Source organism: Ammospiza caudacuta, chromosome 3 (assembly GCF_027887145.1).
Source record: "Ammospiza caudacuta isolate bAmmCau1 chromosome 3, bAmmCau1.pri, whole genome shotgun sequence".
In the NCBI taxonomy this organism is placed as follows: domain Eukaryota; kingdom Metazoa; phylum Chordata; class Aves; order Passeriformes; family Passerellidae; genus Ammospiza; species Ammospiza caudacuta.
In genome coordinates, this window is record NC_080595.1 from 48,724,984 (window position 1) to 48,749,075 (window position 24,092).

The following is a 24,092-nucleotide window of genomic DNA, read 5'->3' on the forward strand; positions in this document are numbered from 1 at the left end:
AAATTGATACGCGAATTAAAATTTGATGTGTAGGAGAGGGTAATAATATGCAAATGAGGGAGTAAGATACATTAATGATTTATGTGTTTGGCACTGAAAATGACTTTGATAGTCTTTTTAGAATTATTGTTGTAATGCTGATTGTGAAATGAAAATTCAGAGAGTTTTCATCTAGGATGAAATAGATCCAAGGTTTGAAAAAAAAATCTTTGCTTCTTTGATTTTATTCAATTTAGTTTAATTCTTTCAATTTTCTTTATTGATAAAACACACTTTGACACTCAGCAGATATTTAAATTAGGAACTTTGCTTCAGGACCCCTTGCTGCTATTTCTGTGTCAGTGTGCATGTTGCCACAGAACAAACAGCAGCAGGCATTCCCTCCCTTTGTGGATGAGTGGTTAGATGGAATGTCATGGAAGCTCTCCAGTTGGAATGCTAGCAAATTTCAATGGGACGTTAAAGGGTTTGTTGAAGTAATCTAGTTTTGTGGTTTACAAGGGTACAATTCCTCACTTCAGCTTTTTCAGTCAAGGAGTTGTGAGTTCTTACTTTGCTGTGAATTAATTGAAAAATCTATTAGTGTAAGTAATTTCTCCCATATGTAGGATTGCATGTAGCCAATGTGTAGAAATACTGATCAAACTGATAAATGCTTGACGGTAGATGTGGTTCTCCAGTCAGCCATACTTCTAATCTATTCTTTTTTTTTTTTCCTGTTAGAATATAGTTGCTTTTTACTATTCAGAGAGATTACAAAGGATGAATGTCCGCATGTGATTTTACTTTTCTGTGAAGATTGGCCTATATTAATATCCTTGCCATTTAAACTGATAGTGCAATATACTGTCCTAAGAAAAGGCCTTTATATCCTCATAGTGGAAAGCTATGTAGAACACCTCTTCTAGAACTTCTTGCAAATTTATTTTTAGGCCAGCTTCTCTGCACTATTTACTGATCTACCATTCCCACAGTAAATAAATTACTCAGTGTAAAACTGAGTACTTAGGGTTGTATTTATGACACTAAGTGCTAAACAGTTTCTGGAGGGATAGCTTGCCATTATTTAGAGGTAAAGCATTCAGAGAGAAATTGAACTGGAAGCAAGAAAATAAGTTCAAATTTTCTATGGGTAGATATTAGAATTAAAAGGAAAGTTTTTGAGCATTTCTCATCAGCAGAGCAATGTGCTAAGGATTCAGAATAGATTATTCCTTTTTAATGAAACTACAAAAGATGATGTCATTAGCTTCCACTATGGTTAGATATTTTCCTAGAATACTCTATGTAATACGGCTCAAACAGCAGAAAAATCATGCCCTCATAATTAAATGCACACTGCTGATGTTCCACTAAGTCTTGAACAAATTTAATGAGTCTGTAGATGATTATTGGTTCAGTATCCAGTGCTTTTCTAATCTAACCCTGTAAAAAATTGCCAAGTTTTTGTTTTATAAGCATACAAGTTATGGATTACTCTTTTTAAATTAATTTTATTGCTTACTCGAGAAAAAGTCTTTCCATTAAATGGATAACATCCAAAATATAAAGCACTCAGTCCTTCAGTGAGTTTTAAAATGTGTATGCTTGTGAACTAAGTCTTCCTTACCTCCTTGGATTAGTCCTTGTTATCTGATAAATGAAGTTCTAATTTTGTAGTACTGAGTTGTATTTATCACGTAGACATCTGTTGTGCAGGGATTTAGGACCCTCTTGCTCAGTTTGTTTCTACATGCTTGAAAATTTTGAAAAATCAGTGAACTAATCAGTTCTAGGTGATCCATAGATGATGATTTGAAGACCTGTCTTGACTATTTTTTTACTAGATGTGTCTAATCTACTAGCTGTCAATCTTGATGGAAAGGAAAGAAAATGTTATTTTAAAACTTCTAATAATTTTCGTTACGATTTGCATCAAATTGTATACTTGAAATAGTTGAAAAACATGGAGAATAATGCTGACTGTAATTCTGTTTTCCTTTGTGGTTTGTTGGCAGTTTTGCTGCCAGATGAGAGAGTTAAAAATCAAGGAAGATCTAAGTCATATTATCTGATACAACATTTATTTTCCATATACTGGGATCTTTATTTATTTTAAGTAAGATTGAATACTTTTATGAGCTATAAAAATTACATACTGTAGGAAATGTCAAGATGCAGGAATTAGTTGCCTCTGAAAATGTCATAGGATTAAAATATGCTTGCTCATACTGTTTCTGCACGTGCTTATATATATGTTTTATAGTTTGGTCTTGTATATTTTTCTGCTTGTTATTGCTTATTTTTTTATGACTGACTTTCCCATTTCTGTGTGTTTACTCAGTCTTGTGTAATAATTACATCCACCATTGTGATGATGAGATCTACATTCAGCCACTTTTCATTTTCTTGCTTAGGTTTGAAGAGCTTTAATGGTTTTTCAGATTCTGCCAGTACAGTCTGTCATTTTATCCTCCTGTGGCAGTCTTATTTGAATTTGTTTTGTTTGGGTAGAGACAATTCCTGGCTTACATTACAGGAAAATTAGGGGTTCCAGAGGTTAGCTCCTCTGTACTGCATTTCACTATTAGATATGTTCTCCTACTTATGCTGGTGATAGCTTTATAGGAATCATGTACTCTTTATGCCAGGTGAAATCTAGCTGCATGGTGTATTCTTAGCAGATAGTGTGTTTTGCAGGAAGGGGCCACTGGATATTTCCTGGCTTTACTGTCTAGTTTTAAATCAGGGTTCACAGTCCATAGGAGTAGGACTTACTTCATGTAGCTAGCACTAAAAATATGCTGCAAGAATCTCCTTGAAACAGACAATTCATCTGCCAAAAGAAATAATGTTAGAAGAGTATTTATGCTCTTTCCCCCCAAGTCAGTTCAAGAGCAGTAAATATAGTTGAAGCATGCTTCAACAAGAAAATATCATTTCAGCTAGTGGCAAGAACAAATAAAAACCTTGTTTGACACCTTTCTTCCACTTCAGGAAAATTTGGAATGGAGTCCAAGGTATTTACACCTATGATTTCTTCTGTAATCAGTTTCTTTCAAAAATATAGTTATCACCCTCAGGTTTTGAGAAAATTGTCATCTGACTCCAAAGTTAAGACTCTGACTTTTGTCTAGGATTTCTATTAATTTCAATGTCAATATTTTATCAATGCACCTAGACTTAAAAAGACTATAAGCCAACATTGACTATAGATACAGGAACAAATAATTAACAATTTACTGAACAAATCCTGGAGACAAATGAGATTTTAAAATTTGTGCTCATAAGCAGTGTGGCTATAAGGAAAGCAAGAAGTCTGAAGTAATCAGAAACCAAATTAGTACTGTTGACCCTGTTTTAAGTTTATATAAATAGTGTTTGTTTTCTGAAATGACCTGAATTTTGCAGATTTAGGCCACAATGGGCTGGTTCAGTGGCTCTGTAGTATAAGCATCATGGTAGGTACAAGACACTGTCTACATTGAATAAGTTGGCACTTTTGGCCTAATGCTTATCATGCATTCTGCTGTAAATTCTGTCTTCAGAAGTGTGTTGTCCTAAACACCCAGATCTGACTGAAATCTCTAAATAATGGCTTCTTTAGAATGAAGACATATTATAAGGATAAGTGATATTTATGCCTTTTTTTATTTTTATGGCTGTGATATAAGTAATAAAACATAAAGATGTGGGTATGAAGCAGTATGAATGAGTATGTAAGCACTATGAATATAAAGCAGAAATAGTATTCAAAGGGCAGTCTTCAAACTGATAGCTGATAGATTAAATATACTGTATGATACTACACTTTGAAGTACCTTACTCATATTTTTGGAACATCTTGTGGCATTTTCTTAACACTATCAGAAAGCTTATTACATATACAAAAAGGCTGATCTTGATCTTTCCATATTATACTATAATAATTTCCATAGGTCTCATTTGTTTTATAGTGCCATTTGTAGGCACTATAGTGTGCCTATAAACAGTAGGAACTCTAAATATCAAATTATCAGTAATTATTATCTGATTTCTGTGTCCTAGAACCCTGCTTGCATTAGGCTGCCATGTTGGAATTGCTGATGAACGTGCTGAAGAAAAAGTGAAAAAAATGAAACTTCCAAAGAAGTAAGTTCAGTGTGTCTTCTTGTTAGGCAGTGTGAATTAAGTGTATTTTATTTTAACAATTCAATGTTTACACTTTTAATTTTATTAGTTCTTGGGCCTGCATGTACATGCATGAATTCTCAGGAATTTTCAGCAATTTTCACATACCATAATTTACAATTTTTCTTCCAGGTGTTTGTCACCTAATGTGTAGACAAATTTTAAGGTTTTTTTTGCTATGTTGCAGTGTCTGACGTTCACAGTTATTTATTTCCTTTATGTATTTTGTGTATCACAGAGGCTTTGTAAAGAATTTTACGGTAAATTTGCCAATGTATTTTACAGTGCTGCAGATATTTAAAGGTGACCCTTTTGAAAGTTCTCAAATGGCCATGACTTGACGTATAGAGAACTGGTACAATCACCTGACTTTTTTCCAAGTGGTCTTGAATGTTGGCATCAGCATTAGTAGGACGGGGCTTAGCCTGGTATGGTGTAGTGCCCTCCACTACCACAGCTCTGAAACCAGCTCCTATGGCCCAGCCAAGTTGCCCTGGCTTCTTAGCACCAGTATATGCACAGAGAGTTTGGGAATAAAGAACTTTGGATCTTGGACACAGCTGAGATAATGGAACTTTAGTTTCCTATGCCTGACAGCCTTATTGCCCAACATACACTTGAGCCCAGGGGATTAAGGAAGATTATATAATATGTAAGAAGTCAGAAAGGTAAATGCCACAGTTTTACTAGAAGAGAACTTCTGCATGATCTGTTATTCCTGAATTTAAGACAGTGACTTAGTTTCCTTGGCTATGACTCAGAGCAATGGTAAGTGCTGCTTGCTGAGTTCCTGCCACCAGTAGCAGCTCATTGCTCTTCACAGGAATGTGTTGTGTGCAGAAACTGCTGTTCCTCTGGTATTGCATATCTCCATTATTCACTGCAATCCTTCACTGACCCATACCTTTGTGTTACGTGCAGTCCCTGAGGCCAGCGTAACAACCTCCAGCACGTTTAACTAAAGCACATCTTCTTTCTTCCTTTTGTGAGCCAAAAGCCTGTGCCTCATTCTGGCAAGATCCCTGCAGGCTTCTAGGTAATACTTTGCTGCAAGGTAGCTGTAAGAACCGGGACCATCAAGTCTTTGGTGTCTACCCTACTGCACAGATTTACATACCATTGATAGTGCAGTTTCAGAATCCCTGATGTGGTGGCTTTGCCAGAATGAATGTGAATAAAAGCAGGGTATTATTTTAAGTTCCCCCCCAAACTGTTTTTCTATTTCAGTATCCCAAAATAACTGTATATTTCTCAAAGAAGAAAAGATATCTAGGGCCTTCTGTATTTTTGTTCTGAATTTCCTGGGCAGAAGTATATGTGCATTTGCAAGATTGTTCAAGTGAATTAAATTTCCTGCTTTTGAAAAACTGGAGCCAAATCTCAAGTCTGAAGAAATTATACTTTCTAATATAAGAAGTCAAATAATGTTGAGACTTTTTAATTTCGTTAACCATCATAACTGTAGGAACCTGAAGTCATACCATACATACAAAGTTAGAATTTTCATACCTCACATATAATGGATTGAAAAAACTAGCAAAAAGGAAAGGAACACATTGTGGCTGCATTCCTAAAAGGTTGTGCAGGGGAGTGTGACTGGAAAGAGCACAGTAATTGCCAACCTGACAAGTGTGCTAATTCCATATGTTTCACTGTTTCTGTTACTGTCTTGTTTTACTCATCTCACTAAAGTGACTTCACAGAAACCTGATGAGAGGTAAACTGTGAGGGCAGTGAACTCCTGTGGGGGCTTGCTGTAATAGAACCCTGCAGATTGTGAACTATGTAGAGGGCTGATTTTGGAATGATGTTCTTGAATTGTTTTTTTTCTAGGTTAAACTTTTTCTTTTGATTGTGGTAATTTTAAAGGAAGATTCAACCTCCTATTTATAGATCTGATCCCTCTTAAATACCTGGTTGTTTTAAATTATTATTTTCAACAAATAATTTGTTTAACTGTGTTTTAAGATGGTTGTTACAGAAAAGAATTAATTAAGATTGGTAAAGTATTTGATTACTTTAGGCTATAAATGGGGATAAATACTGTTTAATTTTATGGGTTCTTCTCTGTCAGTACAAATAAAGAAAATTACAAAATTATGTAGAAAATAATTGAGCAATTATTTAAGCTAGCCATTCTTTATACACCCCAGGGTGTAGAATTTCAATGAGAGAATGCTGTTGTTTGTTTTCCACAGACTCCTTTTGTTTCAACCAAAATAGCTTTGTATGCTGAAGGAGAAATAGAATCACTTAAGTTGGAAAAGACCTTTAATGCTTTATGTCCTCTATTGGAGGTTTGCTCATAAGTAAAGTAGGAGATTAAAGTAGGGGATTCCTATAATTAATGGGAAGGGAGTAACTTTATAAAAGTAGCATTCCTAGGAGTGTTAAAAAGTGAGGAAGCTGTCTTTCTCTTCTGAAGTCATGCTTAGATTTAGGCATTTGCTCCTGTGATTTGAAGGAGAGTTAAGGTATGAATTATTATGAAAACATTTTAAGGTTGATTTCAAAACTGGTCTTGAGTAAGCCATTTGACCTGCTCTGTCTCTTAGCATCCCTTTATGCAACAGGAAGAATCTATTTTCTTGTTTCAGTAGGAAGTAGATAGAATTTAATAAGTATTGTCATCTGCTCAGAGGTAGAAATAATATTGTTGATATAAGCATTTAGATAAACAGCATCTTAATCTACTACTTTGAATATGTGGCATTACTAAAATAATTTAAGAACAATTTTAGTTTAGACCATTTTGCATAGCTTTCATTACCAGTTACTTCATCCTATCATGATGCAATTAGCTTGAAACAGAATCAAATCAAAACCAAATCAATAATCAAATTTAAATTATTATTCTTTATGTTCAAAGGCGGATATGATACTTACATAGATACGTTGCATAGATGTTATTTCTTTCTTTAGTGGTTTCTCTTACTTTTCAGCAAGAAAAAAAAAAATAACTGCAAGTTCTGTTTTCATTCAACAGCTATCAGTTGTTGAGTGGATACAAGCCAGCACCCATGGATCTGAGTTTTATCAAACTGACCCCCTCTCAAGAAGCTATGGTGGATAAACTAGCAGAGAATGCTCACAATGTGTGGGCAAGGGACCGTATAAGGCAAGGCTGGACATATGGCATCCAGCAGGTAAGTGCTAACTTCAGACACTTAAAACAGCGCTTATCTATTGAGATATTTCACAGCCAAATGGAAGTAATGGTGACACACAGTCAGGAAAAAAACAGCTAGTGAATGCAAGTTTGTCAGCCAAAAAAAAACCCCAACATAATTTAAAGCAATCTTGCTAAATAGCAGTATGAGACTCTTTTACAAGCAGTATTAAAAAACTTGGTGGTGTATTCTTGTATGCTATCTAAATCTCAGGGTGAGAAAATTGCATGCAGGAAGCTAACATGCTCCAGTATTTTAGGATATGTAAATATTGACTTTCACTAGGGGAATCATTTAAATGTTTGCAGTTCTGAGAATTGAATAATTTTGTTTATCCAGGAAAATAAGAATGTAAACTTCTAGTAATAATTTGGCTGATATGTTTTATTTTTGGCAGAAGACTTGAACTGAGAATAGTTAAGTCAGTCTCAAAGTTCCAGTCCTACTTTAGTTGTTCTGCTCCAGTGAATATGAATATTATTTGGTAGTTATCCCAATGTGTTACAAGGGAGGAGAGTAAGAATAAAATATAGTGGATTGCTAAAAGGAAAACTCAGGTTCTTTGGTTTCTTTAAAAACCATAAAACCAGTCAATTGGGTGTACCATGAGCCTTATTTAGCCTAATTTCCAATACATCTGTTTTCCCTTAAGATTTTCTAGTCTTTTTGTGATTGGTTGTGAATTTTATATACAGAAAGGTCTCTTCATTTGTGTTAATAAATGTGTGGTAGCATTTCAGAGTGAAAGTTTAGGACAATTTACCCTGGAGAAAAAAAGAGTTTTCATGGTTTTGTGCTGAGAATAAAAGGTCATTATTTTTGCAAAAATGAGATAGAGCTGTTTTGTAGGTACATAACTTTTTTTCCTTATTTTTGACAAAAATTTGAGTTTTACATTTCAGTGCCACATATGTCAAATTTTGTTCCTCTACAGGACCAAGATTCATTTTATTTGCAGAACTTTTGTGTAAAATAATAAAATAATCTGGGTTTTTATATATTAAGCACTTCACCTTATCACATGCAGGTACGCTTATGTGGCAAAATATGCTTCATATCTGCATTTCAGTATTGTTCATTATAGTATCTTACTATGAAGTTGTTGTGTTACTCTGTAAGCTGTTTAGGAAATCTATGTTCTCTATTTGGGTCTAGAAAGAAAGTGAGTCAATTCTTCTGTTTGCAGACTGGAATATATGTATAGTCTCTACTAGGAAAACACTGAAGATAATTCAGTGTTTGTGCAACTCCTCTGCTTTCCCCAGGATCAATTTTTTCCCTAATACTGCACCTTTAAGTAAGAGGTGGCCTTTTGAAGTGCTGTTAACATTTCTGATGGAGCGTGAATCATGAAAAGTGTTGGAAGTGATGGTTTTCTGTTGTCAGGTAGGGGGAGGGGATTAATTTGAACTCAATATTTCAATCCTGTGTTTATGGAGTCAGTGCACAATTCATTTCTAGAATGAAAAACTGAATGTTCAAAAGAAATATTTCTGATATATAGAAGAAGGCACTCAAGAATTTATACCATGTCTCCCATATTTTTTATTCTTCCAGAAGCCAATCATTTTCAATATAGGACCTTGCCAGCTGGGAGCTTTGAAACAAATGAAAGTTGGGAAATGATTACAACTTGGATAGAAACTTGATATAGCCCAAAATTAAATTTAGTTTTGCAACAGAATTTATTGGTTAAGATAAAGTTAAGAAGTTTCTGGAATCAAATGCATCTCTTAGCTAATTATATTTCTAACTAGCTTTGGGAAAATCTAATCTTATGACTCACATCTAGCAAATAAATTTCCTTAGATTTCGAAGACAGTTTAACCTACCCTTTGTATCTTTGAAAAAAACCCACAAATCATTTTGCCATATTTATTGAAGTGAATTTGTAGTTAAATTGCATGTTTTCTGAATTAGTGAGGTATTAGGTAGGAAAGTCATATATATAAGCCATATATAAATGGCGATGTCTAAGATTTTCCCAGTGTTACCGGTTTGGGAATAATACATAAAAGATGTGTAGGTGGCAATGAAAAAATGTCTCCTTTACATCTTCACAATATTTTTATTATAAACTGCCTTTATGTATGTTTTGGTGTGCCTGTTGATATAGAAGGTTTTGCATTTGACAAAGTGTGATGTGATAGCCATAAATCATTAGTTTTATTGTGGTTCCCAAAAGGCAGTGGAGTTGCTCCAGGCCACACCTTGGGTTTTAAAAAACACCCCAAAACCCCAAAAAACATTCATCAGACAAATCTAGTATGGGATATAACCTAAAAGTAAACACTTCAGAAGAATCGCGAAGTCTGTTTTATGTTCTCAGTATGTTCTTAGGGAAAGAGACTAAACTCACTGTTGAACCTAAAATGTTGTAGGCCTGTGAGGAGACATTTTTGAGCCTTACCAGGAGAGATCAGAGGGGAAAAAGGAGAGGACTCTGATCTGCTAGCTGAACAGCTCCCTGTATTTTATCTACTGACTCCTAAGATAGTTTCCTGAGGGAAACTCTGGGAACTCTGGCCTTCCCTAGGCTCCCTTCCTAATAAATGTTCTACTTGCTGGATGATGAATTTTAACATGAAAATTAAATCTCTGCTTACTTATTAAAATTTATAGTCTGGTGTGAGAAAACTCATGGCAACTAGAGGTTTTGTTTAAAACCCCTTAGCCTTCTAATTACTGAGTGGTACATCAGACATTTTTCAAGAGTTTTAAAAGATTGACTCCATAGTCTCAAAGATGTGTGTCTAGACAAATAGGATTTACATATCTACATCCATTCTGATGGCCAAGGACAAGTTTTTTGTATAAAAGCGTTATTGGAATGGTAACCCCTAGTTAAATTTTCAGATATTTTTTAAGCAGTTGGTGTGTATCAATCTCTGATACACACTCTGATACTCACTCTTTTGACTTCCAGGTTATACTCTGAAAGAGTCTTAGGCAAATGCTTCTGCTCTAAATCTTGACTGGGCTTGGGTATATATGATGAATATTTAACTGCTCTTCCTTATCAAGACAAAGACAGGTATGGGCATGCAGAGAAGAGTCTGCAGAATTTAAAACTAAAAAGCTTAAGTGCCTATGAAACTGATCACATTTGGAGTTGGAAAGACAATTAATTGGGAGTTTTGCAGTCCTGAGTGCTTATGCTTTAAACATCCAAGAATTTTTTACTGACTAAAGACTTTTGTGTGCTGAGTTGTGCACTGTTGTTGAGAATGCAGTGTAGTGGTGCAGTGAGCAGTGTCATAGTTATGCTTTCAGCAGAATATGATTGTAAATGTGGACAAGAGCTCAGAAATATTCATGACCTTCAGGAAGCAGATTTACAAGGTCAACAGTATACTTCCTAATTCCTACCAGACAAGTTACCACAGTCTGAAGGATAATTAAACAGGTAGATGATGACCTTTTTCAATAATAGTATGTCTTGCAGAAGGTGCTGTGCTTTGGATATTGATGTTGGTTTGTTCTTAATTCTGTAATCTTTCTCTTTTCAAATATTTCTTTTTCTTCTGGAAAATAGACCAACAGCTGAGTTTCAGGAGTTCTTACAATACACAGATAATAAATACCATTTATTAAAACCCATGAGAAGAGAGCAGAAGGGCAAGGTGCTCCTTTCTGGGTGCAGTGCAGAGATGCCTCTCATTTAGCTGTCATATATATCACATGGCAAGCTGCTTGCTCTAGGTTGTCCACGTCTGCATGACTCCAATGTATTTATTTCATGGGCTACATTTTGTCACCCCCTCATATTACTGTGACATGTTTTGGTACTGGAGTGATACAGTGACATGATGTTTTGCTGTATAATACTATAAACAGATCTTGCAGAGCTGTAAAGTAGTTTCTTAGGGGAAAGAAGCTTACAGATGCTTTAAAGTAGATGAACCAATCACTGGGAAATATATTATGGACAGCAATCGTGCTGTGGCTGTAGGATGAATTGAATAATCTACTAGGTCTGTTCGGTATGAGAGCCTCATCATTTTGGGATTATATAAAATGAAAAAATTAAAGGAATACTCTGAAGTAGTTAAAGTATAAACTATTTCTTTCTTTAAAAACTGTTGAGGAAAATGCCTTCCAACTTCCAGATTTTTTTCCTCTTTCTAAATCCATTACTGCTTGTCAGGCTTTTTTCTTAACAAGATATAACAAATTACATTTTTTGCATGACTATATACAGTACTTTTGTTCTGCTACTGCAAAGCCAGCCAGGAGAGGGAGCACAAGTTACCTAACAAATCTTGTTCCCAGAACTGTCCTGACAGCTGTGATGACACTGATCCCAAACAAGTATTTTTTGGTAGCACAGACTCATAGTTGCTTGTTGCTCCATGAAGGGAGAAAATAGAAGCGAAACAGGTAGGAAAAACATGTATTTCTGCTTAAACACATTCAGTAGCAAAAGTAAGTGGAAATACAGGCAGAAAAAGCAGTATGAAAATACTTGACAGTGTCCCTTTAAGGGAGAACATGATTACATGCAAGTTGGTAGTCTTGGAACAGGGGAAATGGTAAATGTACAAGGACAGATACAGGAGTTAGATCCAGGCAAAAAAGCAATATAGCCTTGCTGTAAGTGAATTAAAATAATCTCATTTGTGCTACGAGAGAAGGCTTTTTTTTATTTTTTACCTTTATGGATTTTGATATTAAGTCCTGTTGTAAGTACATGAGTTTTTGCATTTGGTTACTTTTAAGGAATTTTTCATAACAAGATAATGAAAAACAATCTAATGGAAAATATTCAGAACTCATATGAGTTTATCCATGAATTTAGGGTATATTTTGGAATATCCATGATCTTAGTGTATTTTTGACATTCATAAAACTGTGATTTTATGCATACAGGAGAATCCCAACATCCATATGAGTAAGGGAAAGACAGAAAAGAAAAGAGTCAAGCTTAGAGATAAGAAAGCAAATGACAATAATTTAAAATACATTGCCTGCCTCGTCCCTTTTCCTGAATACATGACACCTAGGTCTCCCCACTGATTGTAGAGAACACAGGCAAAAATTCTTTCATTTTGCTTATATACATTGCCACATATCCTGATAGTTAAATCAAAGGTTGTCTTGCTTTTTCTTCATATTGCATTGTGGTCTGGCTATAAAAGCCAACAATCAGAAACTCCATTTATACTGAAAAAAGAAAAAGTATTAAAAATCTCACAGCTTTAACAATTGTTTATAAATATTGGCAACTTAAAATTTTCCTTCTGCTCTGTGAAAAACATCTTAAAAAAGATGCTCTGAAGTTCCTGTCCTGGAATAGTCAGGTGGTATTGCTAAACAATTATATGAAATCTTCTCTTTGGCCCAAAAATGCAAGACATTTTGACCTTTTAAAGTCAAGTTCTTATTTTTTCAGATGTATGGAAAGTATATGGCATCATTAATTAAGATCAGGTGTTGGTCCTCTCAGGCTGCCTAAGGCTGCAATGCAGAAGAGGCATTGTTCTGGAAAGTCAGACTGGGTGAAATATGCATGCGTGGGAAAAATCAAGTTGTTGCTTATTTTTTCATTAAATATATATAAACCCAGCATCTTGTCCTTGTAAAAACCACTTATGTTACCTCAATTTGACATTTTACATGATTTATACTGATATATTAGTTCCTTCCATTTACAGTCAGGGCACATTCTGCTAGGCATTCCATATGGCTATGGTTCTCAGTGAAGATGGCAGAAGCTGTGCATGTATTACTAAGGATACACATACTTCCAAGGTTAGAACTCAGTTTCTAGTTGTATTCCAGGTGAGGAATACAACCTCTCCTTTGTTTAGGTGCATTTGGATTATTAACATTGCTAAGAATATGGCTTTGTTGTGCTTGTGGTTCTAATGCTCTGGACTTTGAAAATTGCTTTTTTAGTAAATACCAATTTAGAATTTTATTTTTCCTTTTCTATAATTTTTTATTTTCATGATTTCTGGTTGAGCATGAGCTGCTAAGATAGGTGTGGAAAAGCTAGCCCTCTGGCTAGCAAGGCATGAAAGTGTGTGCCAGATCCTGCTGGCAGTGCCCGTGCTGCACACGTACATGGTGGCTCACTGGTTTTCTGGCAGCACTGCTGGCAAACCTGCCCTGTAGCATTTGTTGTAGCAATTGCTCAGAAATCTTTGTGATAGTGAGAGGTGTGGATATTTGGTGTCGGTAGAGATCTGACAGCAAGCAGAATCAATTCACAGCTGTGGAATGAGGGCTTGCTAATGGTGCAAAGGGAACTGAGAAAACAGCAGCACATCTGTCTCACTGGACATGTGCTGAAATACATTTGTTATGTGCTTGTAGTTTAACAGCCTTGCTTATGAGAACAAAATCATTTCAGTACCACACAGAATATGTATCTGTACAGCTCTTATACTTTAAATCACAAAATATGGGCTCCTAAGAAATTATCATATTTTTTCTTCATTCTTCCTACTATGCTTTAACTTTTCAGTATTTTCCTATCTTTCTTTCAGTTTAGCACTTATCTACATATGTTTCTGGTGACTTTTTGTTCCCTTTAGTCTAGTGGTCTCTGCTATTCCTGAACTTCTTAGAGATTTGGGAAGGTCCAGGTGTGCACAGCTTTGCAATACATTATTTATAGCTCTGAAAACTACATTATTATTTTCAAATGTGTTTAAGAGGTTTAGATGATGCTTTGTTTTTTTGCTACTGAATTAGTGCTGGAGCACACAAATGAATTACACACACTGCATCTCTTAATAGGTTCTTTTAGAGCTATTTCTAGAATTTGACTATAGTTTTCTTGTTTCATTCTTACATGAGATCTGTCTGTGCAAGTTCCAAGACCAGTTGTAGGTCCAGTGCCTTGAGATCAGTTACCAGTTACAGACATGTCACAGACTCATTGAAAAAAAGAATGCACTTTACATCTGACACGTGTTTCCTTGGAGTTACTTTGCAGCAGTGTTCTTTCCCTATCACAGAAATTTTAAGAAGCTTGTTGATGTTTTTTGGTGTGTATGTTCATTTTTTCTGTAGTTCTTTTCCTTTTAAGAACTACATGTAGTTTAAAAAATTAATGCAATTAAATTGGCCCATTGTTGACCAATTATTGCCTAATTGACATCCTTATATACCCTAAGAAAAAGTGTGAGTGCCCATTCAAATAGTTGTTTGTCTACCATTTGCTATGTATATCAGAATCTGTCGTGTACACTGTGAAAAGTAATACTGACTTTTCATGGTCAGTGCTATATCGCTGATGTTTAACAACATTACTTCCATCCAGGGCACAATCTGCCAGGCATCTCAACTTTTTATGGTTGCAATGTTTTCCTAAGTAAAGTAAATGAAATTCTAAATTATTGATGGATATTCGTCACATGAAATGAAGACAAAGCTGTGTAATAAAATTCATAGGCTTTTCCCCCTTTTTTTTTCTGTGATATGATAGGTTCTGATTTCAAAACAAAAGAATAATATAAATATCATGTATGCTACCCAGCTAAAACCATTTATCTATTAAGAAGTAGTTGCCAGATAAGCTCTGTACCAAATAGTCTTCTGATGAATCATTACTGTCAATTCTGGAAAATTCTGGCCAAAAAAACGTTTAAAAATTTAGGTTGAATGGTAGAACTTATTTTACCAGTCTACAATAACATCTTTGTATTGAGTAGGAGGAATTCAGTCTCCGTACTGCTTGGAAATGTACTCAGTAAAAATTACCACTCTTAGCTAATCAGTTTTCTTGTTGACTTGATTGCGAATGTGCAAAGCTCAATCACTGCACAGGATCATTCTCTACACTTACACCAGAGAGGTGCAGAAGGTCATTGGCACTAAAACTTGTGATGAATATAACAATAAGAGTGCTTAATTCAGAAATTATTAACACATTCAAAGTTTAAATAGATGTGTAATAAGAAAAAAAAAGAACCAAGTTGTTAAAAGAAAAATCTTTTCTCACATTCAAATTTTAAAAATGTAGCCACAGTCTTGAATAGGTGAAAAAGGTCACAATGTTATTAGAAAAAAGGTCACAATGTTATTAAATTAGATCCAAGGAAAAAAATCTGTAAAATCAAGTTGGTATAATACATTAAATATCTGTATTCCCTTTTTTTTTCTCTCCTTGCTCTCATTTTGTGCTTAGCTATTTTAAAAGCACTTACACTGTATTTCATTTTATATATTGGTATCAGCTGATTGCCTTTATGTTGATTTGTGTTAATGGTTGTTATGGCAACTACAAATGCATTAGTCTAACACTATATCATTGATAAGAAGTTACATATTTATTGTTCCAAACTTTCATATTTTTAAAGACAGTATTTCACAATGCTTTTTGGATGTAGAATGCTTAATAGGAAATTATTTCTCTTTTTGTGTCCTTTCAATCACAAATAATCAAACTCATAGTATTGCATCACCTCAGATGATCTGAGGTTAACTCAGATGTTAATTAACATTAACTCAGATGTTAATGTGAATACTCTTACATAAAAAAATAATTTCTCATAACATTTACTTCAGCATTTGCTTGAAGGACACAGCCCTTTTTCACATCTACCAAATTAAACATTGGATAAAGTAGGATGTCAGCTTAAGAATTTGGAACAAATATGAAAAGTGGATCCCTCAAATGGTATTAGTGTTGGCCCTGCCACTGTCCTTTCCACAAAATATAATTAGAGTTGATATGGTTTTGTAATTTGTGTCACCAGCAATGTGTTACCTTTATCTTTCTGTTAGCACTTTTAGCATGTAGGTAATGCCTTAATATTTCTTCTCCTAGAGGCATAACTTGTAGGACCAGATTTCATCAAGCATTGGTTTATAATTGACCTTTCAATATCTGCTCATTATGACAAGGCAAGAGGCAGATAGTCTCGCATCTAAGCATTTAAAGAGTAGCAAAAGATACCTGCAAGATTTTTTTTCAGAATGGATGTTCCATCTCTTCTCTTCTTGAAAAGATTGAACTGAAACCACATATGTTCCTAAAATGAGAACTGTAATGTTGTAAAAGAAGTAAGGTACTTTCACTGTAGACACTGTCTTCTAAAATAATAGGCATTGGCTTTGGACTTCTTAATAAATCTAACCAATAATTAAAGCCTCTCAACAGCAGCTATTTTTTATATGCTATGTCCAGTCTGTAATTTTTTTAATCAATATAGATATTAGGAAAAACATGGAGAGTTCTTTGCATGGTTTCTCTCATTGCCAACAAATTTTGACAGGATGTGAGAAGAAAATGTAGAGAAGAAAACAATTCTGTTAGTCACTAAAAATTAGATTAGCCACTTAAATAATCCAGTTAAACACTGCTTTCAAATAGGATCATTTTGGAGTAGAGGAAAACCTAATCAATGTTTTCTAATAAACCTAAAATTCAAAGATTAAACCGTACCAATATTTTCATTTCAGCTGGAGAGTAGTTAGTGCAATTATCTATTGCAAAAACTCTACATGTGGAACACACAAATCATATTCTGGCAAACCCCTTTATTTTTGAAAAAATACATGTCTTAAATAGTTGTTATAGTAAGGCATGTTTTTATTATCTATTTTTTTTATTAATTAGTGTTGCACACCTCCATTATTTTTTATTAGTAGTATTTTGTTATTTTGTTTTTATCACATTAATTATTTGGGCATTTTGTATATTTATGGTAGTAATGTCAGCTTTAGTTAGAAACAAGTTCCTTGTTGTGGTAGCTGCTTCATAAACAGCGTATGAAATACAATTCTTTTGACTTTTCTGTCATTCTCTTTGCCTCTATTTTCATTTCTGTGGTTTGTATTATTACTTTATTAAGTAAATTTGACAGAATTTGCAACAGGTGAAAGAATATGAGCTTTGTTTATTTGTGTGTGTCCGTTTTTTTAGTGAATTCAGTCTTGTCATTTCTAGACTATTGCAATTTCTCTGATTCCTTGCCCTATTTGAAGTTACATGATTTCAGTTGGTATAACAGTAATTTTTATGCTGTTACTGAAGAATAATCTTGTCTGTAAGATAAAGCACAGTTTCTGAAATTGAACTGGTTTTTCATACTAATGCAGGATGTGAAAAACCGACGGAATCCCCGGCTCGTTCCATACGCTCTTTTGGATGATCGAACAAAGAAGTCCAACAAAGACAGTCTTCGTGAAGCAGTCCGCACCCTTCTAGGCTATGGTTACAATTTGGAAGCTCCTGATCAAGATCATGGTAATTAATTTCGGCTTTTTTTCTCAAAAAAAGGTTAGAATTTTCCACTCTGCTATTGAATTTTTTTGTCCAATGAAACATTTTGAACGGATGTTTCCAAATATAATAGGTGCTTTTCTCCATCTTCTCTTCTCTTAGATCTTAATTTCTTTCTTTCCTTTTTGTTTCCTTTCCTTGTCCTGTGGCCTCAAATGAATATTTACAAAATGTAACATTTTTACATTTTAAAGCAATTATTTTAAATTTAAACCAATCAACAAAATTTTTGGGAATAGTTTTATTTAATGCTATATTTGCTATCAAAATAAGAAAAAATACTCTGTAAAATCAGTAGATATGAAGTTTATATTCCTAAAATACTAACTTTAAGTACTGAAGAATTCTACAGTTTATGTACAATATTGTATTTAAACACTTAAAGATACAAGATGAAATTTTCTAAAATGAACGATTGCAAACCAAATTTCTGTGAATAGCAACCTGCAAGTCTATAATTAGATAGTTTGTTAGAGCCTTTCAGTTTCCTGGACTTCCTCAGGGCTTGGAAGTTGAGTTAGACTATAAGTAAATTTTAATTCACTTTTTACCATGTTTTCTTTGAACTTGCATCATTGCCAGGTTGAATGTTTTATTGGTACTGTATGCAGTATTTTCAATTTGAGACATCCTACAGAAGAGAAAAAAATATCTGAAGTAATAACAACGACTTTTTATAGAAAGTACACAACATTTAACTCAATAACTGCAGCATATATAATGTTAAGAAAGTACAAGAAATCAGGAGACATAATGTGCAAACAAAATAAATAGATCTAACCCCTATCAACTCTATTTCAGAAGTTCACTTAAAGATAAAGAAATATGGAGTAATCAAAATTAAAATTAGCATCTTTATAATCTGGCAAATTTGGAAATTTTGAGAAATGTGTCTAAACCTTATTTTTTCCCCTTCATATCGTGATAGTGGTTGTTAAGTTTTGACCTATTTTTGACCTTCAGTAAAGCATTTCTGCAAAAGACATAACTCATACCTAAAGTGTACACAGGGAACCTACCATTTGGAATTTCTTTTCCAAAGCACATGTATGCTCTGATCCTTTGAGATGCTGCCATTAAATCACACTTAAATATGTGGCATTGCTGAGACCATGAATGTGTAGCAAGGCTGGATTGCTGAACATGTAGAGCAATGTTCCTCAGTGGAAGGGACAGTGTTGGTGGCAAAATGCTGTGATCTCACTCTTAAATCTGCCAAGATGGGATCACTCTTTTTTTCCTTAGAATGCAGAGATTGTTGAGCTGGTTCTCTGAATGGAGTTAGTAACGAAATGTAAAGAACACTAGTTCTATCAAGGTTGTTGCAAAATTCCCAGAGGAAAGGAATTGCAGAACAATATCCCACAAACTGATCTTTCTCCACGAATAAGTCTTCTACAAAGACTGGAATTGTATTCAGCAAAAGATTTTTTAGTCATTTTGGGGATTTAGATTTTGCAGTTTATGAGCTTGTCAAGTTATGGAGATGAATAAAACATGTCACAAGGATCTTCGTTCATCAGCCAAAATTCATGCTGTTATTAAGGGATTTAGAGCCCTCTAGTGGTGTTCTGTGTCTCCAGTCAATTTTTACTCAAACATTAATTTTGCAAAGTTCTTAAGTATTAGTTTTTGTGCTTTTTATTACTATTATTATCTACTGGTTTCCCACAGCAGCTGTATTTTTTGGACTGATTAGACTCCAGAAAGCATTTTCTTACTTAGAATCCAAAAAGAAAACAATTTATCCAGGTACCATGCTTTGTGGTTCTTCATCTGTATAGGTGAGGGTCTTGAAAAGTATTTTTAAGGCATTCATTTCATAGACTATCAAAGAGAAAACTTTACTAATAAAGAATTATGTGGCAGAGAGAGGTGTTGCTTAGAGGAAACTTAATGTACCTCACCTAAGTCAGGCATGGTAGCATGAGAAGTGATGGTTAATTCTCGAGGGTGTGATTTTATAGACTATCCTAGTGATATTGGAAATGTGGACCTTGATGGGTATGAGAAAATAGAAGAGGAAGGGAGAAGTTCTTAGCATGGCCTAACAAACAGGTGCAAGTAGGTGCAGACAAGTTTGATCTTATAACAAACTCAGGGAGAAGTGGAATTGTGGTGATTAAACTGGAATGCTGACTTTTCAAATGTTGCACAGGCTTTATTTGATACATTAAAAATTGGGGGAAAAGATTCATGCATTTGGCCTTTTTCTCCCCTAATCTGAGAAAAAGAATAGGAGTGATCCTTGAGTCATATATTTGTAGCTGCATTCAGATTTCTATCTTCTCCTTTCTTTGTCTTTTTTTGTTTCTTGTGTTTTTGATTTTTTTTTCCTAATTCCCAGAATGGGCAAGGACTCTTTCCCCACATGGTTGCTCTGCAGGCACAATCTTCTTCTCATGTCTGTGCTCAAAGGGATTCCTTTACCTTTTGCTTTTGCTTTCAATGTTTCTTGTCAGTAATTGAAAACAGTACTTTCTGCATTGTTTTTTTTTTTTTTTTTTTGTCCCTTTATACTTACTTTTATTTTTTAATTCTTACAGCAGCAAGACTGGATGTGTGCAGTGGGATAATGGAAAAGTTCAGGATCTTCCGTACAGAAAAGACCTATGCAGTGAAGGCTGGGAAGTGGTACTTTGAGTTTGAGGCGGTTACTGCAGGAGACATGAGAGTTGGCTGGACCAGGCCTGGTTGTCTGCCAGATCAGGAACTTGGCTCGGATGAAGAAGCTTTTGTTTTTGATGGCTTTAAGGTTTGTATGTGTTTATCTGTAATAACATATTATTACAGTGGCTGCAAAAATTTTAGTTTTTGTGTCTTGTTCCACGTATCATTGCCTCAGTTGCTTTCTCTGCTTTCTTTGGTGTTTCATGACATTATTTCTGTCTTTGAGGGCCTAGGCAAAATAACTAGAATCAGAAAGATTAATTTGCAAGGTTTAGCAATTTTATAATGTTTTTTCACAAATTCACATGTTTCTACAGTATATATACGGAATTGATAACCAAAGTGGCTTTATCAAATTCAAAATACTGGCAGAGCTGTAATTAGCTATGACTAATTTCTTTAAAGTTTTACTCTGTTCTTTTCTCTATAAGATGTGCCATTTGGGATTAAATATGGTTAAGATTATTAACACTAAGTGTTTTAGGCAAACTTTGATATAAAGTATTTGTAAAAATGTAGGAGTTCCAAAGAGTATACCTAGGTTTTCATAGAAATCCTTACAGCTTAAATGAAGTATGATAGAACCACTGTCATTTGCTCAAATTTAACTTTGCACAAACAAAATGACCGATTTAAATGTAGTAGTAAAAATATATAGGAAAACAAACCTTTATATTACTGACTGTCATCAGAATAGTTTAAATGACTCATTGAAATTTTTAATTTCAGTATGGGGGCAAGCGCAGCAGCTGTCTGAACCATAATTGTTATTGTGACTCATTGTCAAATTATTTCTTGTATCTGGTATTGGAATTAATTTTCCTTATTACTGTTAAAGTATGTAACAGAAATCAACAGAATTCCTGGATATTCTCAGCAAGATAAAGTTCTCAAGATGTATTTTATGTATGCTGTGGGAATTTATTTCTTTCCCATTCCTGCGCTGCATGAGAAGATTCCTTGAAAAGAGAACTGGAAAGTTATTTTTGTAAAGTGTTTAACATAAACCACTCGAGTCCTCTATTTTTACTGAAATAGCTGTATAGTTGCCTTCTGAATCTTAGGGCTTGATGTTTAGGTCTCAGTCCATAAAGCTATTTTGTTGTGTTTGATTTTAATGGGTTCTTTCCTTGGTTGGAAAAAAAAAAAATTGACCTTCAAGATATCAAGAAACGTTCATTGGTTTTGTACAACTTCTAGGATGGATACAGAGCATAAACATCTACTTGTGATCAAATACTTGAATAGGAATTTTATCTGTTATTGGTTATTAATACTTTTTTTTCCTGTGCTTGGTTACAATAGTTCTTAACAGATGTTAATGTATGATGTTAATATATTTGAACTCCACTCCAAGACCTCATTGTAAGCCTTTGCAGTCTTTGACTTGAAAGTCAGTCAGAGGAATCATGGCCTCAGCTGCTCTGGAATCTATCAGAAGCCCAGTGCTTGTCTCATTCACAGACAGTTCTATTCTTTCCAAAATCTGAGAGAAAGAGTAATTTATTTTGCACAAAATATTTTAAGAATTATGCTTAAGGGAACAATACAGATTGTTTGCGAGTAATGAATTTTTTAGGCTGCTTGAGTAAATAAAGGAATTGCTTAAAAGGGGTTTGTGGAGTAGCTATTAAATATTGTAATTGATAGCATATTATTGTGATTAAAAGTCTTTCATGGAGCTTCTGCAGAAAACAAAAACCATACTCTTACGTTTTACTAAAATGTTGAAATAACAATTTTCCCTGTCAGCTTTCTTAGCAATATTTTATAATGCTGATGTGAGGGGTACTGTCAAGAAGTTAATTGTTGGCTTTCCATATTCAAAGTCAGCTTGGAGTACTCACAGACACAGTTTTGGAATGATATGCTGTGAAAGTGTTCATTTTAATGCGATCTTAATTGAGGTAGTTAATTATTAGTTCTACCCATGAAGATGAGAACGCATACATTGTCACTATTTTCCTTTTAAATGCTTCTAATTATTTCAGGCGCAGCGGTGGCATCAAGGTAATGAGCATTTTGGCCGCTCTTGGTTGGCAGGAGATGTTGTTGGATGTATGGTTGACATGAATGAGCACACCATGATGTTCACCTTAAATGGTGAAATCCTGCTTGATGACTCAGGCTCAGAACTTGCGTTCAAGGACTTTGAGGTTGCTGACGGTAAGTACTGTAATACATCATGCTGTTAACTTGCTATTGCCTGGTTTCTGCTCTGACTTCAATGTGTTTCCTTTGTGTTTAATCTCCCTGTTCTCATCCCTGACCCTGCTTCCCCTGACTTGTCCTTTTTTCTATGTGATTAGTATTAGCCTTTTGGAAAGAGAATTTGCTGGGTGTGACAACGAGGAAGAGGTTTTTCTGTAGTGATCTTTGTGGTTATCTTTTGTTGTGAGACCCTTTACCTGTTTTTCAGGGATGTGTCTGAAGAGACAGATTAATGAATTTAAATATTTCATCCTCACTGCAGTAGATCACCATATAATGTAATAGAATCATAGAAAGTATCATAGAATGGTTAGAGTTGGAAGGGACCTTTTAAGAGCACCTAGTCCACCCCCCTGCCATGGGGGCAAGGACATCAGATTTTATCTAGTACTGAAGTACTGAAATAATACCAAGTGTCTGTCCAATTAGTGAGAAACCGGTAGCGAGTTTAAGCCATCTTAAAGTTTTGTTTTAGAACTGGGAGGATAAATGACATCTGATCCAGTCAGCTGATACAAAACTATCCTCCAAAATATTCTGCTTAATTATAAAGCAGCAGATTGAGCTTTGTGCTTATTGTAGGAGTCTTGGTGCAGTTTTCAGCATCCACAAGCAGGTGCTAGGTTACTGCCAAAACATAACTTAAGAGATTGCTAAAGGCGGCAAAGATTGTGAGGGTCTGTCAGGTGGCAGATTGATTCTGTAACAAAGAAGTATCTTTGTTTATAAATTTAATTATATACCTGTGTGCAGATAAAAACAGAAAAGGAGTAAGAAATTGTAAGTTAACTGCCTAAAATTTCTGAACTATGGTAATGTCAAAAAAAATTAAGCTTTAAGCTTTCATTACTTGTAGGTACATAAATATTATACATCTGGCATAAATATTATACATCTATTAAACAATACAGGTGCAGCTGAGAGATAAAGTTGAATTTTTTGAACAACCAGAGCTCCAGATGCTACTGTTGGTTACTCATCCCTACCCTATTCCCATGGGAAACATGAATTTCATACTTCTTAATTAGGCAATTCACTCTTTGTATTTTAACCACTTTATTTTCATCTGGATTTCAGAGTATTTTACTTTCAGGAGTACTTTGGGAGATTTTTTTTCCTTCCTTTGCCATACATTGGGAATCAGAAATATTTGTATTTTATTTAAAATTACATAATTTCCATTAATTTTCTGGACTGGTGTCTGTTACTTTACTGCCTTTGGATTTCCTTAGATGCTGGGGTAGCATGATGAGGGAAAGGGATATGAGAACTGGCTCATAGTGTTAGTGTTGTATGCAAAAAATCATCTCAGTGCCATTAAATTTTAGTGGCTTTCCAGTTACTAGTTTGCGTACTCCCATTGAGGAAGAGTTTCTGAAAGAAACTCAAATTCCATGAAATTCTGAGGGTAGGCTGCATTTATTCCAAGCTGATGAAATCACAGTGGTGTACTTTTTGTGGTGCTTGTTTCTAGCTGCTTGATCTAGGAAACAGATCTCTCTGCTAAAGAAGTTCCTGGCTTGACACAGAGCCTGAAGGCTTTGATAACCATGTCACAGGCTTTATGTCAAAAGTCTTAGGTTTTCCACAATATCCTTGTAACTCACATTAAGTTCCTTTAGTATTGCTTTTGTAGGAAAGAGCTTTGCCTTTGA

The 24,092-nt window shown here is 34.6% G+C and overlaps 1 protein-coding gene across 1 annotated transcript in view; it reads left to right on the forward strand.

Annotated features, from left to right (window-relative positions):
• Positions 1-24,092, forward strand: part of RYR2 (ryanodine receptor 2) — a 380,761-nt gene that overhangs the window by 217,512 nt on the left and 139,157 nt on the right. Inside the window, exons 24-28 of the mRNA XM_058801183.1 lie at positions 4,027-4,110; positions 7,136-7,295; positions 17,373-17,520; positions 20,103-20,311; positions 22,218-22,392. Of these exons, the coding sequence (XP_058657166.1) occupies positions 4,027-4,110; positions 7,136-7,295; positions 17,373-17,520; positions 20,103-20,311; positions 22,218-22,392 (776 nt within the window). The remainder of the gene's footprint in view (positions 1-4,026; positions 4,111-7,135; positions 7,296-17,372; positions 17,521-20,102; positions 20,312-22,217; positions 22,393-24,092) is intronic.